At 38.2% G+C, this 27,191-nt stretch overlaps 1 protein-coding gene across 3 annotated transcripts in view; it reads right to left on the bottom strand.

The window, feature by feature from the left end:
- ARMC3 (armadillo repeat containing 3) overlaps positions 1-16,573 on the bottom strand; it is a 71,265-nt gene extending 54,692 nt beyond the window's left edge. The window contains exons 1-3 of one of the 3 annotated variants that reach the window (XM_068934571.1): positions 16,399-16,573; positions 10,707-10,751; positions 6,499-6,547 (exon numbers count right to left, since the gene is read on the bottom strand). In XM_068934571.1, coding sequence (XP_068790672.1) covers positions 6,499-6,546 — 48 coding nt within the window. In that variant the 5' untranslated portion in view covers position 6,547; positions 10,707-10,751; positions 16,399-16,573. Of the gene's footprint in view, positions 1-6,498; positions 6,548-10,706; positions 10,752-15,689; positions 15,776-16,398 lie in introns of those variants that run through there. The other 2 variants (XM_068934570.1, XM_068934569.1) reach the window with 2 other exon arrangements.
- Positions 16,574-27,191: the final 10,618 nt, after the last annotated feature.

Consider the following 27,191-nt stretch of genomic DNA (forward strand, 5'->3'; position numbering starts at 1 on the left):
ATGTGAAAACTCTCTTCTGTCCCACCCTTGTCACACTCAATGCCCCCAGAGTACCTGTGTTACATACAGGAGCTACTAAATTACTGGAGTCATACACAGTCTCTCAATATCAATGTATTTATCCTTAAAATAGAGCAGATTAACCATTTAAGATAGTATATAATAATAATTTACATTGCTGTTACAATATATATTTATACTGTATATACCTTAAAGTATCTATTTGTTTCACTTCATTTTAAAACCCTCTAATAGCTACTTCAGAGGCACACATTACCAAACACAAGGGCACGGAGATTGACATATGTCCCTTGACAATCAAGGAAATTATTCGGAGCAAATCTTCATCAAAGTTATGAGTGTGCTAGAAGGAAAATGAAGGAACAGGGAGCTTTTTCTCCTCCCTCACTTGTTCAAAAATAAGGCAAAATATGATGCTAATGCCCAGTCTTCTCAATGCATATTTTTGATGAGTTCTCACATCAAAGTAATTTCACCATTTTCCATGAGGCATATCACACAAATTAGAGTCTGCAAGATCCGTCTGCATAATAGTTAAAAGGTTGCCTGGCTAACGTGACTAACTGGTCTCTGCACCTTCAAGCAGTCTGAAAGCCTGAAGACCCCATCCAAGCTTGATGCTTGCTGTGACAAGTAGGAGACATGGGACAACTTGGGGAACAAAGCTTATTTTTAAAAAAACTATAAGTAGCTTATTGTACTATAGGTCATTTTGCTCAATAACAACCTGGCAACAAGAATTAAACCAAACAGTGGCACAGCGGTCCAACTTACCTCCAAGTGATGGGCCTACAATGCTGGAATCCTTTTTGGGAATCCTCTCTTTAGATCATAAGGAGGCAAAAAATTCAGGTCACAGCCTGTACTTACAGCTTACCACGGCAACAGCCCTTTTTGTTGGTTCATTCTACCCATATGAGAGGAATATACAAGAATTACTGCTTGCCTGAACGTTCCTTTAGCCACATTCACACTTCTGCACCTTGCAGGAACAGAAGAAGATCCTCCAGGTAAATGCTATGATGTAAGCAGAGACATAATGTTTCCCTGGGAAAAAAACTATCCTAGTCCCCTCTAGCCTGTTACTGGATCAGTTCCTCGGAGGCAATGGCAGATAGAAGTAAGAGATACAATATGACATTATTCAAAATATGTATTTAAATTTCAGCTTGTAAAATGTTCATGATCCTTCACATAACAAGTTCAGAGTCCTACACACTGTAAATTTAAATTATTATCGTTAGTATTACATGAATACTAAACAGATATGAGAGTCACTAACCAAACCCAGATGTATACATGCTACCTTCCAAATATCTTGCAGATTGAGAACTTTTAGCATATAGCTCACAGCAAGAGGGGGAAAAAGGTTTTGCAAAGGAGAAAAGGAAATCACTTCTGACAATTCTCCCTTTGTGACTAAGTAGCTCTGCTCTGCAGCACAAAAGAGGAAGAGTGCACCCTCCTATGTAGAATTATTTTGTTGCACTTAGCTTTTTAATTAGTAAAGAACACTAGGACTATGTTTAAATTCTGACTGCTTTATCAGTACGGGTACACTGCACCTGTGGTTTGTACCTAATGTGGATATACTTAAACCTGTGAAAGCACACTTTATTCCGATATAGGAAAACAACTGAAAGAGGCAAAAGAAATCATACCACTTTGACACCACAATTATGTCTGTTGTAGGATGTTTTGCACTCAGTGGAACACAGATTACTTCTCTATGACCAGTGTAGCTATACTGTTAAAAATCTTTATGGAGGTATGAAGTATGGGCTTGTCAGGGCACTTTTTATTCCAGCAAAAGGAATTTTTTTCCTAAATATGATCCTCCAGTTCCTTGCAGCTGCTCCTCAAGGGCACCTCTGGTGCAGCACCTCACCTGCTGAGGCTGCCATGTGCGCATTCCCAAAGGTGGCTGCTGCAGCAGAGCAGAATCCTTACCACAGCTCATACGGCTTTCCTACACCCAGCCCTGAAGATGTTCTCCACCCCAGGTGGCTGTGAGCCTCCATAATAGCACATTCTGCTATAAAATAAGAGTATAAATAATAAAAGAATAAATTACAATCTACATTTTCTCTGCTGAAATTCAAAACGGATTCCTAATAGCTGTCACAAGCTATTGCAGAGATTTTAATTATATTAGGCTTTGAATGAAAGGTGATTTATAGTTAAAGAGGCAGAGTCAAATTCAGCCCTGCAGAAACTCCACTGCCAACAGCAGGGCTGAGTCTGGCCAGACACCTGGTGTTGGGATGAAACTGTAATTTCTAGTAGATGCTCTTAGTCCTTCAGAGAAAAAAAAATTAAACACAAAGATTGACCTCAGATAAAGTTTATTAATAAATGAAATATGAAACAAGTTTTAAATCTCAATTATTTATTTACATTGATTAAATACCAAAGATACTATTATGTTCCTCCATTTCTTTTGCTTCTCTAACACTCACAAGTAATTGTATAAACTACAACTCACTGACGATTCCTAGGCTTTATAACAGGTTGGTGCATGAGCAGAATCAATTGATCTAGTCTTTGACCGTTTATATAGAGATCAGATTCACTGCTACTGTCCGAAATATTTAATGGTCAGCTTCCTATTAGCAGTATCTTTTGACTTAAAACATAATAAGAAGAATCACCAAAATGGACATATGTTTAAAAAGGCCTGAGTAGGGCATTGATTTGCCGGCAAGTAACATTTTCAGTCAAAAATATCACAGAACTGGATGTGACATTTCGTTATCATAATGCCAGCATAGCTAGAGTTCATTTTTTTGTTATCATGATGTGCTCCAAAATCTTCATGAATTTTTGTAGGCTCTCCCCTTGATGGCACATTATAGGCCAGATTAGGTGCTAGAGTAATATGCTTGAAGTCACATATGACCTTGAAATAAACACAGAAATCTGTCTGGTTTAACAAGTAATAACATTCCAATACTTAGTTTGTATTAAGAAAAATAAAATAAATGAAAAAAATGCTATAATTCAAAACTCCTATATGTCTCTGATCATGATTTTTGTGTGCATTTGACTTTGAAGCCATTGGAATCTGCTGAATATCTGTTTTTTTGGCTTCGATCAACCCATTCATTTGAAACGTTAAATCAAAGGTAATACAAAATGTTTTCAGTCAGACCAAAGGTCCATCTAGCCCAGCATCCTATCTCTGATAAAGGACACTAACTGTGGTGGGCAAGCAGACTATTAAACTTTGCTTATATCCCTTCCCAGGCTCCAGCAGCCTGCAACTTAGAGACCTGGTGAGCTAGAGATTTTATCTCTGCGTTTAAAAAGTCCAAGTAAATTTTTTGCCAGTTAATTAGGTACATAATTTTTGAAGCCATCTGTATTTTAGCCATCCTTAATATTCTGAGGCACAAGTATCATAGTTTAACAATGTCTAAGGTAAATAGTAGTGCCTTGTTTTTGTATTAATTTATCACCCAATAATTTTATTTGTCCCCTCCAGTTCTTTCACTGTGAGCAAGGGAAATAAATGATACCTCTTTGCCTTCTCTGTACATGCATAATTTTCTAGGCTTCTATCATATTCCTTTTCACAGTCATCTCCTTTTCAGGATGAAGAATCCTAATCTTTTTAATCTTTCCCAATAAAAAAGCCATTCTTTGATTATTCTTGTTGTCTGTCTTAGTACTTTTCTAGTTCAACTGTATCCTTTTTGAGATGGAAAAATCACAACTGTTAATGGCATTCAACATATGAATGTATAATGGAATTGTTAGTGGTATGCTGTTTTACCTGTTATTTTTTTGTTAATAATCTGAAATGTTGCATTCATTTGTTTGGCTGCTGACTGACTGACATTTTCATGAAGCTACGACATTAATTCTCATAGGCTGGATGACACAGGTTTCAGAATAAATCGCCATGACGTTCCACTGGCAACCTCTTTCCACAATGTAAACTGAACTCTAGTTTGTTTTCTAAGCTTTGCTTTCCATTTTATAACCAGACATTATAGCCATGAGAGGACTTTCTAAACTATTCAGATATTTATAGCCTTCTTTCAGGGCTAATGCCGCAGTACTTTTTCCAGTGGTAAGCTCAGACTTTCATTTTTATATCTATGCCCTAATTGATGGTCAAATAGTAAAAACTTCTAAACCAAACTTAATGAAGATATTATATGAAAAGTTCCTATCAATCTATGCCAAAGCTACCATATCTGATCTGTCTGAAATATAGGCTAAGGTTATCCATATAAAGAAGCAAGCTGAAAGCAGTATTTTTCCTGGAGAAGTCTAGTCCTCAGAAGAATAGATAATAGCAAAAGACAAATTATGAAAGGTAGGGACAACAGAGTCCTCAGGAATACTCCCTGTTACACATAAACAGTGGCTAGGCTGAGATCTGTTTTCCACCTATTCCTAAAAGCCCATAAAAATCAGTGGTCATCTGCAGCACCATATATTCCCAGTGCAATCCACATGCACAAAGGCTCTCTTACAGTCTGTTCACATTATCTCAAGGATTCTTTTCTTGGACTTGACAGTTTTCATAAGCATTTTATCAATCAGAAGATAATAGCTAACATATCTTGTATTTTGTCTGCATCTTATTTCCTGCCACCTGAAATATCCAAGTCAAATTTGGAGGTCTGAAATCTGATTTTACAAGATCACTGTTAACAATATTTATAAGGCTAGAATATTTGTTTGGTTGCTGGTTAGAACTAACCAATAATCTATTTTCATATTTAATAGTTTTACTATGCAACATTCAGTTGTTTTCTTCTGATACGACTGCTAGGGGGAATGTGCTAGTCTGAAGTACAATAATGGTAAGTATTTAAGCCAAAAATTGCAGATGCCACCTGCACTTCACTCTTTCCAATTCTTTATTTTTTAACGGTTCTGCTGACCACTTCTGCAATTTTGTTTAATTTTTCCAATTGTTAAATACCTTTTCTAACATTATTCACAGGTTATTGTAGTAGTTAGTAGGTGGTACCATATTTGTCTCCAGAAACTCTGATGGATCTAGAAACTGCGGTTTTGCTTCTACTGACTTTCTAGATATTTACTGAAATGGTCTCTCTTTACTACTGTGGAAGCAGTTAGTTCATCTCTGTGCCTTAATTCTATTATCATACCTTTCAATTTTTTTTTTAGGCTGCAGAGATATTTTGTTTTAATTCTTCAGGTCTCTTTTACATAGTCTTATGCACAGACATCTTCTTTGTGTTTCCTCCTTGTTTTTTAGGTTATTTCATGCAGAAAGGCTTTCAATTGATTTACCCTCTCACGTTTCTTTAGTGGTTTTATCTCAAGCCTCATTTCATGAGGATTCACTGGTGACTACCACTTATGAATTACATTTTTAATATTTATCTTTACGCAGAACAGTTGGGCAAGAACTGATATCAAGGGCTAAGCCTCAGTGATGTCATGGCTTTGGATATGCAGTTGAACCAGAATGACTGACTTCTGTTACTCTGTCCTGGTCAATATTATTTATGCTACTTAATATTGAAATGGTGATATAGTTTTTACTGTTCAATTTTTCTATGATACGTTGAAAAAGCTCTTGTAGTACCACCTCTCTTTATAGATACAAAACCATTGTTTTTTGGAACAGTGCACTGAACTTTGCATTTAGTTTCCTGCTCTCTTGATGGGCTGGTTAAGATCCTGCTTCCTCAGTAACTCAGACATTATCCGGGGCAGAATTTTTATTACACTCTGTTCAACATTTCAGTCTTATTTTCTCTACTTTTTTCTGAATAAACCAATTAGACTCTAAAAATGTCTATATTTTGAATTGCTTTCATTATTTGGGTTTCCTTCTACCTCATGGCTTTGCAGAAGCTCTCAAAAAGTATGTACAAATTAGTCCTAGACCTTCAACCTCTAGAGTCATATAACACCATTATTTTGTAGTTGGCTTCAGTTTCACTGCTTCTCACTGTGACACTCCCAATGATACCCATAGAACTTGAACTGCTGCTAGTGAATTTATATCTTTGCAAAAGATCCAGAATAATATATAGTACTGTCATTTAAAATATCTGTAAAACTATGCATTCAGCACAAAACTCTGCAGGTCCATCTCGACTCTTATTTTTTTCATCTGAAAAAAGAGAGAATGTCTCCACAGTTCAAAAGACTGGCAGATTTCAGGTCTCTTTTCTCCTTTCTCTCCTTTGATTTTTACAAGTGGAAGGCTAATGCTGTTCGTCAAATAAAGAGAAGCCCGGATTGTTTCATACATTACTACTTGCAAAGCTTGCCAAGGACAACAATCTCCACAAAGAACTACACATGCCCAGTTACTCTGGTTTGCATGCTGTCCAAAAAAAGCAGAAACAGAATCATCTTTAAAAGACATTTTTAGAATTATGTGAGTATGCTAGTGGAGTAAGGAACTATGTAAGGATGGTAGAGCTGGGCCTATAATTGTGTAATGTTTATTTTATAGCATATAGCAGTTTATTAACTTACCACATCCTTGGGTGGAGGCTCTGCTTCCTTCTTCACTTTTTTACCCATTCTAAAAACAAACAAATAAAAATGTAAAAGCAGACAAACAAACTCCCTTCTGTGTTTTAGGAATCAGCTTACCCGTGATTTAGGAAAGCTTGTAAGACAGGCTTTCTCATTCATTTGACCCATCTAATCAGCCTAGACAAATTCGAGAAATTCTTCGGCATAACAGAAGAATTGCAGAAAGTTCAGAAAGTTCTGAACTTGCAGAAAGTTGTTCCTTCTAAACAGTAAGGTTGCATTTGTACCACCAACTTCCTAACACTTGAACACATTTGGTAAAATACATCTACCAACAAAATACAAATCTAATAAGAATATTAAGGCTCAAGCTATACTGTTGTACAAATATATAGGACATGCACTCCTATAAGTTAGTTTTATTTGCATGTATAAATCAGACATGACCTGAAGGTCTGATTAGGGTATTTTGATTCTCAGCTAAGACAATCGTGACAGCCTCCCTGCGATATAAGAGATTATTATTTAGTTAGCTGCAGCCTGAGCAAATACAAAATTCAGGACTACTGTTTGTTATGTTCAATAAAATTTGGAGCTCTTCTTGAGTCCTCTGAATTCCTTCAGGTACTGTTCTCCTGCCCATAATCCTGAGAAACTGGAACGCACAGTAGCAGTGAAACCACTTGGTAAGCTGCCTCATGAAGAAGCATGTAAGGTCTTCCTAAAAATAGATCTGAAGTTCAAAACTTCATAGGCAGGTCACTAGATACTTTAGAGTTTCAAGAGGAAAAACAGAATAAGAAAAGATTCTTCAGCTCCATCTGCTTTACCCTTGCACGTGCACACACACGCGCTACCATTCACTGCTTCAGGAAGCTCAGCTTTGGCCAAGGACCAGCTGACTTTATATAAGAGAAAAAGTAAAGGACAAATTACTGAAGGTGTGGACATAACTACTGTCTTACTTATGCAGTCATTGTACAAAGTAAGCATCAACATTAAATAAATTAAATTTAATAAGGTTTGCTCATTCAAAAGTATTCAGGAAAACCAGACTATTTAAACTGTATTAAATCCTGGTGGGGACACATGCACACTTATTCAGAATTAACATAGCCTCAACTCAGTTCAGCTCAATTCATTTTAGATATGAGTTAAACCAAAACTATTAGAATTTTAATTCTGAACGGGTTTAATAAGGCTTAAATCAAACCATTTTAAAAGTTAATTCAAGTAAAGGTATCCATAATGATGTACATTTAACAGATTCAAATAATTGCACATTTTCCAAGATAACCAGAGTCTTTAATCATAAATGTTTCTTCCCAATATAAATGCATTTAACTTTCGAGAATATTTTCAAGAAACATGCATATTTTTCTACATGTTCAGAAACATTTGGTTCCTTGGTAATAGTAAAAAAAGCAGTGTGATCTGTAACAGCAATCAGAGAACTGTGGACAATTACTTTACTGCGGATTATGCCCCTCGGCCTGCTTTTTTACTGCAGTGACTCTTCTGGATTTCAACACCTTCTGTCATCAAATAGTGTTGTTAGCTTGATCCCTATAAAACTCTCTGTATTCAGCAATCATTCCCTGACTTGAGGCAATGATGCACATGGATCTCTCTGGCTTACTGATAATAAAAATGTGTCTTGTGTATTGAATTTTAATCATGTCAGACAATGCACACAGGTATTGAATGGCTACTGACCCATAAGTGAACTGCTTATTCAAATCCCTATCTCTCCATAACTGTGTGTCATCTTTTTCTCAGTAGGTCGACTTCTTTGATTCTCAGTTCCTACTGTTCTCTGCCATATGTCCACAATAAACTCTTCCATTTTTCAGCCTTATTCTCTCTGATTCCACTCGCTTTCTCTCTGAAGGATAAGCCTAAGAATTCCACATGAACGCAACACTCCTGTTATATTTTGGAAAACTCAGAGTAGAGTCTGTCAGTCTGTCATTTTACTGTATTTTCATTGTTTCTAAAACTATTTCTGACCACACTTTGAACCAGTGTAAATTAGCTGTAAATTACCTAGATTAGTTCCGAGAGGAATCCCTTGCTGAGGAGACAACTTTTACGTAGCGTTGCTTTGCTAGTTGAGGTAAGGCTCTTTTAGGATTAGAATGAATGAAAACTTTTATTATTCTAAATATTTAGAATTCAGACAACATTTTCAGTGGGAATTATATTTTTAAATTTGATTAAATGCTGGGTCTATGTTATCTGAAAAACTTTTAAAAAATAAAACTCTGCTATTTAGTAATTAAGTGTAATTAATTAAATCTTTAAGATCAAATAAAGAATATTCTCATTTTAGGGATATTCTCTCCTTTGTGTTCTGTAAGTTCGTAGAATCACAGGACTGTACTTTTTCACATATATTTTTGATATTAAAGACAATATTTTGATAACTGATTTTAAAAAGTCATTTTAGGGCTAGAGGTAATATAAGACTGACATAACTGATGCAGTCAATACATAGTCAAGCAATCTATGAAGTTATCATCCTGTGCTACTTATGGTCCTTCAGCTGGAATTTGTCACCTTTAGTGGCAGACAAATTAGCCTATTTTATTTTGCTCCAACTCTGTTTCAGGGCAGTGATACGATCAGGTGTTGTTTCTCAGCCAACAGCACAGTCATTACATCTAAATATAACCTTATTCCAAAACTATAATCTCCAAAATTCTCCCTCGGCTCTGGCTAACCTTGCTGCCTCAGATCATTAGGCACTTCCTTATTTCACAGTAAACTTCATTAGGGGCTCCAGCTTTTCCATAAGGACCTCAGTCTGAGTGGTCCGCTCAGCTCAGTTCGATCAGTATACAGAAAATCTAGGTGGGGTCCATTCAACTAAATTAGGTACCAGTATTTAAGTTAGTTGCCCTCCTTTATAATCAGCAGAGATCTGGTCAATACAGTAAATGGCTCTTAAGGCAGATTCATCCGAAAGTAGGTATCTAAAATTAGTCAGGTGAATTGCATGTTAAAAATTACTATTTTTGCCACTAACAAAAAAAGGGAATTTAGAGTAGCTAGCTCATATATTGACATACAAGCTGTTAATATCTAAAGTTAGTGAGATAAATATAACCATGTTTCTGCACATGAATCCACAAGCCAGTCTACATCTGGCAGCTCATAGTAAACTGAATATTAGCAGAACTAGGTAAAAATGATCAGGAAAAAATATGGTCCCTCTGTCTTTTTAAAAGCAGCTGGAGGAATATGTCCCTGTCCCCGGTAATATCTCTGTGACTGCAACGTTTTGCCTCTAAATGCAAAATGACTTTGAGGAAAGTCTTGAACGTGGACCTTTCAGTTCAAGAGTGGATCCCTCTAACCTCTTGGATATTATACCAAAAACAGGCATTTCAAATAAAATAAGCAAAATTGACTTAGTTTTTTGAAAGAATAGTTGCAGAAACGCTGACTCTGAGTACTGGATAGACCTTAAGATAAGGATGCTCATGATCATGGTGCTTACTTCACTTCATCAGCTTTCTCTAGGAACCTCTCTACTCAGGGATTATAGTTTCTTAAACCGCAGATCTGCAATACCCACCTATTTCTAGGCACTGTATAAAGAATGTTTCACTGGTCAGAAGTAGTGAGACATTAGCCATTGCTGCTTTTAACTGCAGACACCCAAAGGCTTGACTGCATTTGCCAGGTATTTGTTTTATATTCTATGACAGCTGACTTCTGATTTTTATTTAGAGAAGTCTGGCACTGGCCAGATACAACAAATTTTTCCCCATATATTTGCTGACTAACAAGTGTGCAGATAGGTTTCCTATTAAAAAACAAAAAAAGAAGATGATGGCTAGCAAGTGATCTTTAATCCAAAAAAAAATCTGTAAATCATACACTGAAATATGAGCAAAGTCTAATGGTGGTTGTACCGCTCAAATATCAACATCTTATGAACAATTCCTTTATAGTACAGGTTGTATATCTGTAACACCAATCTCAGGAGACAGTCCTTTTGCATATACTTAAAAGCAGAAAATATTATGGTCTCCAAGTCAGATAACGCATTTACAAAACATTATTTGTTCCATTCCCACTTTTATTCTTCTAAAATCCTAAATAACAGAACAATCTAAGATTCTGCAAATACTTAATGTTGAGTGAGACATGAGACAAAGTAAAGGGGTAAGTTAAAGGCAGCCAAATGTGGAATTTACCTCTTAGTGACGGAACCAAAGGTTTCTTCTGAGACCAATTACTTCCTATGAAAAAGCAGTGCAAAGAAAAGGATTTAAGAATACCTTCTAATCAGCTATTACATGATCTACTTTGGGAGTTGACGGTATCATGCTTTAAGAAAGTCTTAAGCTGCATGACTACAACCTTGCCTTGATTTTCACGTTCTTCCCAAAAATGACACACAAGTGAGATTCTTTTTCCCTTTCAGGTGATAATTAGGTAATCTTAATTTAGTCTAGCTAGTTTTAGTGAAGTCTTCCTGTTTCTTCCCGTCTCTCAGAAATTCAAAACTTTTTTTGGTGACAACAGCCAAAATGATTGTTTCTAATCTGGTCATCTTTGATATTTCAATGGCTTTCTGTTTGGACACTCTAGTTCTCCCACTGCGGCCTTCCACTGCAATCAAAAGAAAGATGCTAAAATTGTATTTCTAATGTTAGCAAACTTTCTCCTTTCTCAAGTCCATAAACTAGCATGTCCTTTGTATACCAGCTTAAACTTCTCCCTCATCATTGCACGCACATTCTCATGTAGCTTTGTCATAATTAAGAGAACAATGGGGAATAGTCTTGAAAGTCCCTTATTTCTTTCCCCCACACTCCTGTTCGGGCTTTCTTCTTTCCTATTCCTTAAATTGTCTTCTGTGAAACCTCCAAACGTTAACATATTATAAAAACTTGGCTTCACAGGAGAGTTAAAAAAAGAGATATCGGGTCCAAATTAATATTCAGTTCCTGAAGATTTATGCTGTATGAAAATAATGCATTATAAGTGAGACCAATTAAGTCAACACCTTTGAATCTGCCCGCTCATTCTGTTCTATCTGTGCCCTTGTCCATGTAAGGCAAAAAAATGATCAGGATTAAGTCAAGCACTAGCTGTCATGTAACCCATGTTTACTAACGGAACTTGACTAAAATCTGTTCCTAGAGACAACGTAACACCTTCTAGACTAAATACACCCTGATCGGTCTGAGAGCCCACTGAAAGATTCCATTTTCTCAAGGGATCTGCCTATAAATTACACAGACCCCCCAAAAATCACCAAAAAAATTAACAACATTTTGAGATGCACAGAGAAGTATTCTACAGACATATGCCTAAAAATATAATTAATTTGTAGTTAGATGAAATGGTGGGGATTTTAGGTGAGCTAAAAAATAATACAATTATTTATTTAAAATCTCAGATCTTAGAAGACACTGTCTATTTACATTCTGATACATTACATTAACATTCATTTGAGTGTCACTTTCAAAATCCCAAGACTTAGACACTTACATTTTCAACATAAGCTGAGATTCTCAGGGATTTATAAGATTCCAGGACCTAAGGCTATAAAAAAATATGTGAGATTGTAATAAAAATTTTGAAAGATGCAGTGCCAGATTTATAGCAGTGCCTTTTTCATGTGTCCCAAGGACCATACTCAGCTGCTGAAGTTGAATCTCTTAGTATGCCTAGTAAGAGGGTATTTCAGTCTCCGTGCCCTCTGAAGTCCTGTCAACAGAGATGCTGATTTAGATGATTCAGATACCCTGTCTCAATAACTGTTAAATAGAATAAATTAAATCTACTAATTCCTTTCAGAAAAATCATCAAAAGCAACAAGAACTAAAAGTCTGGTTTCTAACGAAGGCCACAAAGACTAGTAGACAAGTTGCTCTCTGTAAATTCTATGCAAAAACATTTAAATCAAGTCCTGTTAAGATTCTAAGCTATAGTGGCACAATGTATTCTTCCAGTTTGTACTGTATGAAAGATGGTATGTGTTTATTAAAAAAATGAAGTAGCGGGAATTAAAGAACATGGTAACATTCTTTCCCAGTCACAGAGCAACTGAGACGCCTCAGCACAAAAAACCTGCTGTACTGAATAAGAACAGTCCCACGGTAGGCCAGTATCCTTCCTCTAGAGTGATAAGAACCAAATGCTTCCGATAAATTTATGAAACCCATCCTTCATCTGTTCCAGGTTTTCTATTTCCCTAAAGTATGAAAGTTTAGGTCTCCTGAAGTTTTTATGTTCTTCGTAACAATAGTAGTTATTTTTACTGTCTACACAAACGCTTAATCCTTCTCTTAGCCTGTGACATGCTATGGCACAGGTCCAAATGTCAAGTGTACTTTATAAACAACTGCTCTTTAGGTTTTAAAAATATGTAAACAGTTTAAATGTTTAATTTCACACCATATTTCCTTGTTCTTGCATTACAAGTTTAGTCAAAAGAAGTCTTGATTTGCTCTTTTCTAGTTTCTTTTATAACTCCCTGTATATTCTGATTTATCACCTTTCCAAACTTAGTTTTTCCATATAGCTTTTGCAGACATGTATGTTTCTTGCTTCAGAGCCTCTCTATGACTCTTAAATCTTTTGGAGAGATGATTAAACTAACCTGGAATACTATATGCAATTCTAGAACGCTTTACTAGTGACATCGTAGCTTTTTGACTATTAATTTTTTACCCAATTTCTTTAGCGAAGATTTTAGCCAGGCTATCCATATACTGTAAACATGTCATTTCCCCGCTTGATTATAGTTGATTTAGGTTCACTACTGAAAAGTATACTGTTCCAAATATTCCTTCCAATGTAAATTACATTCCTTTTGTCAACAGTGAATTTTATCTGTCGTGGTGTTACCAGTGCACCTAACTGCAGAGTGTCTCTCAGGGCTTTCTAATGATCTTGTTTAGTCTTGATTAATCTAAACCACTTTATCTCATCAGCAGATTTTGCTTTCTCTATGTTATTTCTCATTTCCAAATTATTAATGAACATATTAAATAACATCAGACTTAGGCTATATCCTTGGAGAATCCAAGCTGTGACAATCTGAATGAAGAAGATTTTTAGAAATTAGGTGTAAGATTTTAGATGTCTCACTGAGACACAGTGAAATCCTCCATCCCATGAGAGAGAGACTAAGAAAAATTGACTTAATATTAATCTACAATAAGTGAGAGATAGTAGTTATGCAATCATTTTATGTACAATAATAGCCAGATACTTTTCACATAGAAGCCAAAGATGGTCTGCCATAGGAAGATGGACGTTTTAAAGACTAATATAAATTAAAGATACTTCGAAGTTTTTAAGCAGTTTTGTGCCAATTTACGTGTCTTAAAACGAGCGTCCCATATTCCAACTTCACAGGCATATAGGGCTGCAAGTGACATTCTGAACAACCACATCCAATCCCCTCCTATCACATGCAAGACATCACATTATTCCCACCAGAAACCTACCACACCGTATTTTAAAAACCACTAGGTATTTTGTTCCCACTTACCTCACCAAAAAGCTATTCCACAAGCTGATTGCTTAAGTAGCTGGGGACCTTTTTTAATTTTTCAGTCTACATTTATTTGTCACCAATTTGCTGTACCTGTGTCCTGTTCCAACTTTTGTCAATTACTTTCGTACTTCTTTTGCTTTGCTGCCATTCAGTAAAATATATTTAAAGATAAGTCATATCCCCACTCAGCCTTCATTTTGTTAGCTTAGAGAGCTCTTCACTTTCTCCAAGAAAACTGATTCTTTATTCTCCACCTCATCTTCATACTCTTCCTCTTCTAAGTTAATCTCTTGAAAGCACAGATGACCTCAGCCGAACACAGCATCCCAGATGAAGTCTCTCCTGGCTTGTACAAAATTGTACTCATACTTCTCTGTCTACCTTGGAAATACCCCAGTGGTGTCACAATCATGTTTGTGATTTTTATGGTTATGTCATGCTGCAGGGGTAGACCTATCATTTAATCTTAACTCCTCGTTTTTTAGATTTTAATATGCTAATAGTAAAAAACATTGCACTTGCTATTGCTTAGGATAAAAATACAGAGAGTCAGTTTGAAGATACAAGTAGGAACTATAGGTGACATGCCCATCTTGGCATTCATCACAGTAATGGGACACTAGATGATCAGAAAATGACAGCAGTGATAAAAGTCATAAAAATGGAATGAGCTGGTGCTTTTATCAGCAAAGGTGCGAAAGTCAGCTTGCTCACAAACAGCCAGCAAACAACAAACAAGAAATAGTGTTTATCTTACATAGGTTAAGATAATACAATATTAGACTACCTCATACAGATGAAGATCATCTTATATTAGCAATAAGATTATAAAAGTTCTGTTCTACAGGTGATGTTCCTCTGCCAGCAAAGTCATTCTTCGTGCTAAAATTCCTATCTGCAGATGCCCCAAAACCTTTAAAACATCAATAAATTAGGTGAGATTTCTATCCTAATAGACTAGGCACCTGTTAGGGTTCTTTAGGGTAGAACTTTTGTATTTAAATTGGTATTCTCCACCAATTCTAAGCTCACAGCTTCTAGTAGGAAATACTATCCTTAGCCCCTAAGGGCAGAACTTTGCCTTTTGTAGTTTTACATTTTAATTATTTTTGTTCTTATACATTTCCAGTTGTTCCCAGTGTTGTCAAGCCTTGTAATTTTATTATAAATCTTGCCACTGTTGCTGCTTTTCTTAAAGGCGTAGATGCTGCTATCAAGCAGACACTAACCTGGGTGGGGAGAGTGGCTGTGGTTGGAGGAAAAGCTTTATAACGTACCCCTTAAAAACTGGAAAAAACACAGGACTGGTTTTTAGCTTTGGTTGGGGCTTTTGAAAGCCTACAGTTACACAGTTCTCAGTTAACTCATAAACTGATAACCAAAAACGTCAGGAAGAGAGAAAGAAACTGAAAAAGTTGGCCTGACGACAGCGTTAGCCATTAACCAACTAGGGCTCGACAGGCTCGCTCAAGGCAACCGCCGCGTCTGACACCACACCGGGCTGCCAAAACCACGGCTACTTCGGCCCTAGCTTTAAGGTGCTAACTTGCCAGCTACCCAAAACGCCTGGTGTCTGCTCACTGCGGCCGCCGAGCCCTCGGCCCACGCAGGCAGGCCCCAGGCCCTACCGCGAGCGGCGGGACCGGCGCGCGCCCCCACTCACCCGCCGCCGCTGGGCGCCCGCCCGGGGGCGATCACGCTGCAGCCGCCCGCGCCGTTGTTTCCTGGTTGCTAGGAGACGCCGGTGGTGCCTGTTGCGCATGCGCTGGGCGCGGCGCGGGGGCGGGGCGGCGGCGAGCGGCCCCTGCGGCCGCCGGCGAGGGCGGGCTGGGGCCGCCGCCTGTGTTTTGGCCTCTCGGCTGTGCGCGGGCAGCGGCCCCCCGCGTGTCTCCTCGGCGCCCTGCCTTCCCCGAGCTCCCCCGGCATTACCGCGTCGCCTCCGTTTCCCTTCCTTCCCCCCCTCCGTTGCCCAGGGGGAATGCTAATCCCATGCTGAGCCCCCAGCTACGGAAAATGGTATTTATTAGCCAACCGTCCTGGTGGTCAGGGTGCAAGAATTGGGTGAGGACGCTGGTACGGGGAGGGGAGGTACCGCTCACCCTGGCCCAGCGCTGCGCTTCTGTTTCCAGAGTGTTTAGGAGCCTCGTGAACTCCGCAGAATCGCACCCCCAAGACCCCCGCGACGCGGGAGCACTGTTCCCATTTCACACGGCCACCGAGGAAGGGCCTGAACCGAAGCAGTCGCTTCGGCGCTTCCCATCCAGATGTTGCGGCTCAGGAAAGGCGGCTAACCAGGCGGACTCGCTGGACTTCTGAAATGGCTCTTTTGGACATGGCTGAAGACTGCCCCCCACGCACACACATTTACATACCGTAATTGCTTTGGTCATTCCCCCAAAAGCAGGTGATGAGGCTGGAGCCTTCCCCCCAGCCTGTGCCTGGGGGTGCAGGCCCAGTGTGCCGAGCGCGTGCTTCCCGAGGCAGCCGAGCACCCGGGAGCCAACGTGGGGCACAGCTGCCGTTACCTCCGTAGCTAAAAGCTCAGCTGGAGGTGGAGCTGAGATCCTGTTTCTGCTCCCAGGACTGACTTACCCTGCTTCAGACAGTCATGGGCCTAAAAAAAAGAGAAGGACCAAAATCCAGGGCTTTCTGGATTAGTTTTTTGGTTTGGATGCCAGTACAGCACTTCAGTTCTATTTGAGGTATCTAAGCAGGCTTTCTTGATCTCGCTCTGAAGTTGTTTGCCAAGAGCCACCTGGGAAGTTTGTGCAACAGTTTAACACGAATTTCCAGAGTCTTTAGTGAATGATGGCACCATTGCACACACAATAATCCATTTCTTGACAGCTTATCCCAGCTCCAAAGTGTGAGTAGCAAACCTCTTTCAGGGAAGGAATAAGTCATTAATGCAGATAAGCTGGGGTACTGATGATAATTTGAATCAGTAATTTCCCTAACTTAAAGGAAAAGGCTATCTTTTCACTCAAAGAGTAATGAATATTTCTTAAAATTAATAAAGATACAAAGTCTTTTTAAAAATCAGAGGTTGTCCTTATCACTCCTTTCTTTTGTTTTTCTCTTGTTGCTCCTATTCTACTAGCTATTTTCAGTGCATTCAAGAAAAAAAAAGAATAAAGGAAATAGCCATAGGTTCTTCAGAGCAAAGAGAAAAAACAGTTACGCTGCTCAGAGCAAGGGAAGGAAACACAAAACAGACTAATCGTTATCACTGCTTGTGGCTTTCCTGTTAAGACGTTAGCACAGAATTTTGTCAGTCCGCCGGAAGAGATACCTCCTTTCTATTATCAGCTCAGGGTTGATGGTGGCGAAAGCCATGCTATACAGATAACTGTGCTATTTTCAGGATAATAATTCATTGTAGTATTCTCTTTTGCCAGCTAAGGCTATTTTTTTCTCCCCAGTTTTCTTATAACACTGCAAGTATAAATTCAGTTCTATTTTTATAACCCATATCAATCTGTAGAGATCGTAGCACAAATAGGTCCTGGGCTTTTTGGTTTGCACTGTAATGAATGTGATTACAGTCGTAACAAAAGAGTTGATGGGTCATCTTTAGGTGTAAACAAGCCACGTAGGAGATTGTTCTCATCCCACTTTTACCATTACCACTCCCATAGGAAATAAAGATTTATAATTACCTTCAGTGGTATTAAGGAAAGCAACTGCAATGACAAATCAGAACCAACAGATGGGAGAAATCATACTGAACTTCTAAGGCCAGTTTCTGACTGATACTTAATGAAGTCTTGCTGATCTCTACCGCTAACTGGGTATTACAGGCTTGTATTGGCAGGGAAGAAAGGGAAAAGTGTTTTCAGTAACATTGGTAGACGAAAGTAATTTGCTTCACAGACTTCTGTGTGGATCGTTATTTCTCTAAACAGACTTAGGCACTACAATGGCGGGCAGATAATAGAAATGTAATGAGATGAATGTAGCTGTTGAAGGCAAGGATTTTGGTTTTTACAGTGTGATTTTTGTGACTAGCTTTTCTTCTCTTCAGTGATGGTAGTTCTTATGGCTATTTCAAACATAATACTGGCCAATCTTCAGTTGGTTACTTCTTTTCTTTATTTCCATATGAACAGCCGCAAGCCATAAGAGACATGTGGCAATGCAGACTCCATGCCACGTTTATCTGTCTAACCTTCAGGACCCAGAAGCACCCCAGGTGCGCGCTCCTGCTGCATTTTGATTTCATGTCAGATGAGATTTGGCACATCCCTTCTCTGTGCCTAAGTTTCGACTGTTGTTTTCCGCTCAGCTGGGTGACTGGAAGATGAGGACTATGGGCACGTTGTGGGCACCTACCTTCTCCATAGTCTAAATGTGGTGTCACCAATCCCTAGAAAGGAATTTTGCAGACATTATCTTTTCTGTTTTTATTTTTATCTATGTTTGCCACGGGTAGAGGCAATCCAGCACTGCATGACAGTTATATAATTGCAATATTTTTATTATTTTTTGGCCTAATCATGCAAATATATCAAGACAAATATTTTAACTTAATTTAATTTTTCGAAAATATTCTTAGGGTGTCCTGAAGTTGCAGCACAGTAATAAACTTGCAGAGGAAGAGGACTAATGAGAAAAGTTACAAAATGCCATGAATATTCACAACTCTGACAAATATTCATAAATGACAGAAATATTATATTAAAATATAATTTATTTTAACGCTAAAAATGTACGTAGCAGAATAATACAAATTGTATTAAAGATAGAGGGAGATTATGAAATTAAAGAACTTTCTAGAGACCAAATATTTAATATAGTGCATAAGGACTTTGCTAACTATGCCTCTTAATGAAATTTCTTTTGATGACTTAGCTTCTGACAAAGCCACTATAGAATTTTTATGCTTTCTAAAAATGGCTATGAAGGAACAGGGCCAGATATCCTACCAATCTGATGAAATTAAGACTTCTGCAAGAATAAATCAAGTGCAGATTAAAAACACGTTTGAAAGAATATTGTGGAACAGCATTTTTAAGACTGAAGTGTTTGGAATTATCTTTCGATTGTTACTGGAAGCACCACTGGGGGAGTCATTCCTCATTTCCTGAAATATTAGAAGTGGAATTATTATTTGCTGGATTGCTTGTCTGAATCATTCTTTTTTCCCATTCTGAAAAACATCAGTCTAATTTAATGCTTTAAGAAATACCGGATGATATACAGTACATACAGTGTTGTCATATAACTTCTTTAATATCAGTCTCCGAAGGCAGTTAAAAGGAACTTTCTGACAAGAAGCAGCTGGCTTCTGAAATAATGAATTTACAATATAGCATCTTGGCATTTCAGCTTGGTATATTACTTCACACATTAAAATACCCAGTATCAGTATAAATGGACCTCTTTCTCCAGAAAAGAAATGGAAATCAAATTAATGAACAAGCCCTTCATTCTTTTGGCTTGCAAGTGAGACTGCTAAGTCTTTATTCTTTGCAGGCGCTCTGGCTGCACCGAGTGTATGGGCTGGGAGGACTGAAAAATGTCCTCCCGTTGCGGTTGTACTCTCTCGTCGGATTTTCTTCTATACTGCACTCAAACTACATTAATGGATGTCTATTTTTAAGAATATATTAATCATAGATTGCAAATGGCAGATTTCAAAGCACTGCCATTTAGAAATTAATGACTTGCAGCCACAGCCTGTATCCAGATCTATAGCCTCGATCTCGGACTGCTGATAGTGGTATATAGCAGCAGTGCATGTGTGTATGTCTGCGTATTTAATATCTTCAGAGAGACTCAGATGGGGACAGATGGTTCAGCCGTGAAAGTGTTAAGGTTAGACTGACAAGAAGTAGAAGATAGTTTAATGAACATTTTAAAGTTTTTTCCATTTTATAGCGTTCAAAATGAAAAGTTTTCTTGGCTGAAGTCTTTATTCTTTTAATTATAGATTTTGAATTCTTAGATTTTTAGGTTTTGCTTCCTTTCTTTTCCTTCTTGTGTTTCTTTCTGGTTTTGAGGGGAAATTGAGCAATTCTCTTCACTTTTCTTCAGTTCCTATTCATTAGTCTACTCTGTAATTTACACAACTTCCTAAGCTCTTGAAACAGTACAGAGTACAGAATTGCAGTTTCGTTTTCCTTTTGCTTACTGTGTGACTTTTAAAAGTTGAGGAAAAATAGGTGTGCAGCAGAGAGAGAGAGAGAAGAAATCCTCCAGGTGAGGATTTTTTCTGAGTTTGGAAATCAGAAAAGAAAAGTAAATGTTTTAAAGTTTGAAGTTAAACACGCAGAGGTCATACAAATCCTATTCCTGAAAAGGATACTAATTTAGATGAAAGGCCATTTGTTGAACTGAAAATGCACTTTAGGTCTAGAAAATGGATTCAGAGATGAAAAAAAATGTATGTAAAAGTTATTTAAATTATCAATCCTTATATTGCTTTTAAATGAAGTGATACTATTTCTCACATTTTTGAGCTAATCTGGATACCCCTCTGTGTTGTTCTTTCTGGTGTTTAGCTGTGACAGTATAAAATATCCTGTTTTGACTGAAATATTTTTAAGTCAGATAAAAGTATGTAGTGATATCTCAGTGTCTCTTCAAATTGTTCTCTTCTCTTCTTCCTCATAATCAATTTGGAGATTGTTTGTAAAAATCAGAGCATCTATTCGCCCCAACATCTTACTATTTTTTAAGGAAACACTTATTTGGGAGTGTATTTGCCATACTCAGACTAGATTTGAGAATCCAGCATCCTCCTGGCCAGCCACTTAACGAGCCCACGGGTACCTTCAAAGACGCCAGCACTGCTGCCGCTGAAGCCTGTTTGCAATGCCAGGCCTTGTTGTTAGAAAAATGTAATTCACAGCTTGAACATAGATCCTAACCTGTCAGCCAAGCTCCTCGTATATTTTTGCTCCTAGAAAAGCTATGGCAAGTTTAAGGTTTTAACCTGAAATTATTTTTGATTTCAGCTGTGTTTCCTAGCTTCATAACTATTCAATTCTTGTTTTGGCATTATTTGCGTCGAAAATTACCTTGGCGTGTTGGCAGCCTAGCAAAATAATACCTGTGTCAGATGTGAAGAAGTTGGTCACCAGCCCAGTCGTTTTAGGTGTTTGGCAGAGCACGTTCAGGAGTATTCAGCAAGGCATCTCCACAGAACTGTCTTAGCGCTGTGTTTAGGTCAGGATGCTGAGTAAGATGCTCTTGAACAGCTTTTTTTTTTTTTTTATTTTTTCTCCAGTGAGTCATCCTTTTGGAATATTTTAAGGCTGTTTCTGCTTTATTGATTGAACCTGTGTTGTTGAATGAGTATTGTTTTTTTCCAATAGATTGCATTTAATTGTCATCTGCTATTGACCACCTTTCCCTCTTTTGATATGCCAGGAGAGTCACTCATTCTACCGCTCTCAGCCACCTTGTCCCTTTAACTAAGACCTTCTGCAAGATAGCCCTACTTTATTCTCTGCTTTATTCTCTGTTCAGTTACGGAGCTTGTTGAATCTTGCACTCCTTTTGTCTCTAGTAAAAGCGTGCTTTTTGTACTTGCCCAGTCCTCTTTTCTGAGCCAGTGTGAACTAATGAATGTTTTGCTATGCATACATCGGAACGGGGCCAAATGCTGTGTGGTTTTGCAAAGTCATGGCTGTCCAGAGTAGCAATAATTTGCATTCAGTTGCCTTACATGGTTCGTTGGTGGATTGTGTGAACACAGCAAAACTTTCCAAACGTGGACAGGCCATGGGACAATAACCTGAGGATGTGGCTTCTAATGCAGAGGTTAATGGTGCTGAAAAGGCTTTTAGAGCATATAATTATGTTTTGGTTCCCTTCATTATAATTAGGTAGACACATAAGTGGCTGTACCCAGACTGAGCGAGGGCTGCCTTTGCAGTGCACCCTGCAATCTTGTTTACTTCACCAGCCCAATTGAGGGGTCCTCTGGCAGAAACCGAAGCATGGGGTGAGAAGGGGAAAGATGGAAACTCATGTGCCAGGTGGGTTTTGTCCCTGACGCAGGACATGTGCAGCTGAGCACTCTCAGAGCAGGGAGCTTGGAAGCCCTCCTGTGCCTGCTGTAAGCCGAGACAAGTTTGGTTCTGTACAGACTCCCAAGACTTTTATTCTTGGGAATGTTGGTGCTGTGCAGCATTCTTTAATAGCAGCGTAGACCAGGGTCTGATAAGTTGCCTACTAATATACCATGTCTGTGCCTTCTGGTGATCATTTCGGGTATCTTCTTTGCATGACATGTTGTCTTAACAGAATATGTCTTTTACAGACAAGGTGTTCATCATGGCGTTGCATCTCAGCCTGCGACCTTTTGCAAGTAATCTGATATGAACTGCGACGATAAATTGCATGTATTTCCATAATGTGCACCTCAGGTCTTCACTAACCAATCCAGGAAGCCACCAGCAAAGAAACAATTCTGTATCTGGAACTTATTTTAGGCCAGTGGTGCTGTCTCCTCTTCCATTGTGGTTACCCTGAAACACGTGGTGCTATCATAGCCAATGCAGAATTATTAGTAAGTGTTTAAATACTGCTGGGTTTTATATTCTCTTTGTATATTTTGTATATTGTCTTCCCTTGTAGCATGTTCAATTAGCTAATATGCAGGTACTGTATGCTATAATCCAGATAGGGTCACAGTTTTTTTAATTACAATCCTTTTTATTTAGAGATAGTGTATACAACAACCTCTTTGCACAACAGCAGGACAAGTTTCTTTGCCTCTCTCCAGACAGCCTTCTCCCAGAAACTGTTAGTCCCAGGGCCACGTTATTACTTGCCACATATTGGCTTTCCTGCTACTTTCTGTACCTGCTTTGGGTCCTCAGTCTGTTTCTCCACTGAACAATCCTTCAGACTGGCATCTGCATCTAATCAGTCATTGGTAGGCTCTAGCTGTGTCCTGTATTTCAGGCAATGGCCTGAGCAAGCATTGCTTGTTTATAATTTTACTGCTGATAATCAGAGCTGGTGTGATGTGTTTAACGGACCTGTATCTTGAAGCTCTATCTGATTTACTATTACAGGAAGTCAGTTTAGTTGATTGCTTTTTTTTTTCCATATGCTGGGCCAGAATTTAAAAGTAGCAAGCAGACCCACATGTTATTCTGACCTCTTTTTACCGAGAAGCCTGATTTGAAGAAGTGCTGCCTTTGTGATTATTTACTTTCTAAATATTTCAATCCATACACCAGAACTGTGCTTGCTATTGGTTAGTTGTAGTTGCATATTAAGCTTGGGTAGGGAAGAGAGAAGCTTGCTTTCTTGTAAAGGGAAATCAGTTTCTGAAGGCAGCTGGAAAATGATGGCTAGTTGCTTCTTGCAGTTCTTCCAATGTATTTAATTTTTACCTTCATCAAATTCTATCTGACGTTTTCTCGTCTACTGACAGCTACTCACGTAGAATTAGGTAGAGAACGCTATATTCATTTTTTCTTGACCAGCCCAAGTTTTGAGAAGTGTATTTCAGTTGTAATAGCTGGTGGTGCAGCCCATGAAGTTAAGCAGTGGGTTAACTATTTCACTCTTTGTGACAGTTCCTCAGTTGGTCTGCATTAGCATAGCTGACTTCAGCAGAACCAGATCTATTTCCAGCAGCTCAGGATATGGTCTCTCGAGCTATATTGCTGTTAAGCAAACATGTTCAATTGGAAACAATTACTTTTGACAGTGAAAACATAATAAAGATTTCGGCTTCACAACTGTCCATCTTTTATCTTATTACACTAAACCACTTAATGATTCTGTTTGGTTTGGTGCTGCAAGCTATCACCTAGGCAAAAACTGTTCTTTAAAATTTTCATCTATAATTTTTGAAGGCCTTTGTCATTAAATGTTCATGCCTAAATCCCTTTGCACATGGTTTGGGAGGCAGTAGCAGCAAGAATAGCTACAATGAGAAGCAGCAGGAAGAAAAGAGGTGTGAGGTGCACAGCTGAGTCTGGCACGGATCACTTGATGACAAAGCTGAAGCATGAGCAGTCAGAGAAATAAATCAAAGGATTGTATTGCTTGTTCTTTTGGATTTTCCTGCATTCTTGCGGAAGGCAGGGACGTATGCTTAAGATTAAAGCTAATATGCCTTTCAAGCAAAAAATCCTTCTCTGGGGTTTGTTTTATGTTCTCAGAACTCTTGAATTTAACATTGAAGTCATTAGCAATTAGAAAGGGAGGAGATTCAGCTAAATTTCCCTTCACATCTCCCGATCTGGACCTAATGTAGCTGGACGCAGTGTTTCCCCAAATGACAGTCTGATACCACTTCATATCTCTACCTACCTCAGCTATGCTGTATAATGTTATAGTAGATTTCCCATATTTTCTTCTGTAAAATCTTTGCAAATTCATGCTGAAAAGAGCATAGGTACTGAGGACCAGCACAGAAATACTGTTATTCTTTAAATCAAGTATTATGTCATATTTGGCAGGCCTATAATAGTAACACTTTTTAAAATTATCATCAGGAGTACTCCATTCTGATTTCAGGTTGCTTATTTCAGTATCAGGAAGAGTAAATCTGTGCGAAATAAATCACATTGAATCATGCTTACTAGCAATTAATATCTGATAAGATTTTGAGATGGTTAGTAAACAGAAAACACTAACAAGAGTTTATTTCCTTATATAAATTATATTTAGAGTGTTATTCATACTATTCACTTCTAAATTCTCAAAATAATGTGGAAACCCTGTCACAATGATGATCTATGTATATTTCTGTTATTGTTCTGACAGGTTTATCAGAATAGTATATCTCAGATTTCTATAAATTATAACAAGACATGACAGGCAGGCTTCATAAGAAATGATAAACATCTCCATGAGTAAAAATTGGAATAATTATATACTTTACTTGTTAAAACAGAAATTTTGTTGGAAAAAAAAATAAGGAAAGAAATTATAACAATTTTGAGGCAGTAGACCATTGTAACTGAAGACTCTACTTATTTTTCCACCTGGCAACTGCTATATTAGCTTTAGCTTAGGGAGGGCGAATGAAAATGGAAAACAGGAAGCTTTTTCGAATCGAAGGGAAATGTAAATGTAAATGTCTCATTGCAAATGAGACCTTCTACCAATTTTTGTGTGTCCCATTCGTTGTTCTAATGAAACTCTCTTGCTTATAAAGGGTTCACTTGGCTATTGAGCTTCCTGCCAGTTTAGAAATTGGCTGGTACTATGTAGCTGTATTGTATGTTTTAGCACCTGTTGTTATGGTCGTTATTTGGGGATAGTGACAATTGCCCTTTGGTCTTTTGTACATGCTGTTCTTTCTGGCTTCTGTATGGCTCATTGTTTTTTGTACTCTGAACCTGTCATCTTCACAGTCTGAATAGTTTTCTCACTGTAGGACAGTTAGTGTCTCATCAGTCAAATACTTCACTATGGAAGAGATTTATTCAAAGCTGTGGAGTTTTGCAAAACTATCAAGATCACTTTCCTGAATGACACAAATGATAGCATTACTAAATATAAGGTTGGGGGATTTATTGCAGTCTGCCTTATAAACTACAAAATTCTGTGCATTTTGTGGTATCAGATATCAGTGCTCTCGTCTCATTTATTTGAGTACCTGTGAGAACGCTGTGGTAGGCCAGGGGCAGAGGGAGCATGGAGGGAGGCGCTAACACGGAGCTGGGGACTAGGCTGCATCTGGAGGGTACGTCACTGAGCAGGACTTCTGCAAACGGGGGCTCTGCTGGAATGGTGTGGACACACTATAGCTTCATCGTTCCTCCATGAAATCTCATGCATCAAACCAAAGGATTTATGTAAACACTGAATAAATGTGTGTGTTGGATGCCCAGCTGCAGGAGAAAAAGCCAGGCGGGAGCCAACTGTATGAGCTCTGCAAGCAGCATGCAGCGCTTGGCAGGTCTGCAGCCTCAATTCAATGCTGCAGTGGACCTGATGGTCCCAGGCTAACATCTTGTACAACCACTCGCATCTTTCAGATGAAAACAAGAAGGCTATACCCACTTTGTGCTTGTGGCAGTCACTATGCCCAGAGCAATAAACAAGGAAACAGGTCTAGCAGCGTTGGATATTTTCAAAATCTTTACTAACAGAGGACAGAATATGGTAATAATATTCCAAAAAAGATAGAGACTGTTATAAGAAGTGACCTAAACATGGAAAAGAATCCCCCACCGTAAGTATGATCAAGGCTTAAACTGTATTTTGGAGTGCTTTTATGAAGCTGGTCATAGCTGTCACGTTCAATCTGTGATTAATATGTTGTGCTAAATACTGATTAGGCAGATGCGTTTGGGGGATATTCTGATGAGGCTGATTCGCAGATATTTTAACTGATGTAGATGGTATTATTTGAAATGTTGCCAGTGGTTATTTTCACACAGAGTTACTTAGTCACTTATGATCTAGCACCTCTTAGTCTTCTGGTAGGCAAAACCTTCTATAATTATGATATACTACATTCAGTTTTTCCAAATACATCCCACTGAAATTTTAACACAGTGTGTATTCATATTCTTTTGCCCTACCTTTTTTAAAAATTTTCCAGTAAAGAGTTTTAATCTAAAAATGACCAAAGATATAGGAAGTGATCAGTGCTCACTTCCTTTGAAATTATAACCAAATCCCTATCTCAGTTCTGGTCAGTAGGTATAAGTTCTGCTGAGTGGGCAGTTTGAGGTGCAGCCACAAACATTTCTGACTTCCCGTTATGCAGACAATCCAGTACAGAGCTAATTTGTTAGTTATGTTACTAACTTCCCTTACTGAAGCTATGGTTTGTCAAACGACTTTGAAAATAAGGATATTTTTTCTGTACTGAGGTATAAATCCTGCATTTATTTCTTCTCTTTTCATTTTGCATAAGATAAGCCAAATTATCAGGTTTTCAATAGCTGATTATCAGTTTAAAATGGACAGATTCAGTGCAAAAGAACATGTCATTATTTGCAGTTTTTGTACTGAAGACCTGGAAAGTGCAAAGTTGTGTCTAGTAAGTGCTTCCACTTTCCCTAAAAAAGGTTGTAAGACAGAAATGCCATAACTTGCAGCTTGACGTCCAACTTGACTGGAGTGAACTCATGTCATACAATACTTTGAAATCATGATCTAAACGTGTTCCAAAAGAAAGAGTATGAGAAAGAATCAAAATGCAGACCTTTCCAGTGAAACATCCCCCATATATATA

This window comes from Struthio camelus, chromosome 2 (genome assembly GCF_040807025.1).
Source record: "Struthio camelus isolate bStrCam1 chromosome 2, bStrCam1.hap1, whole genome shotgun sequence".
Classification (NCBI taxonomy): Eukaryota; Metazoa; Chordata; class Aves; order Struthioniformes; family Struthionidae; genus Struthio; species Struthio camelus.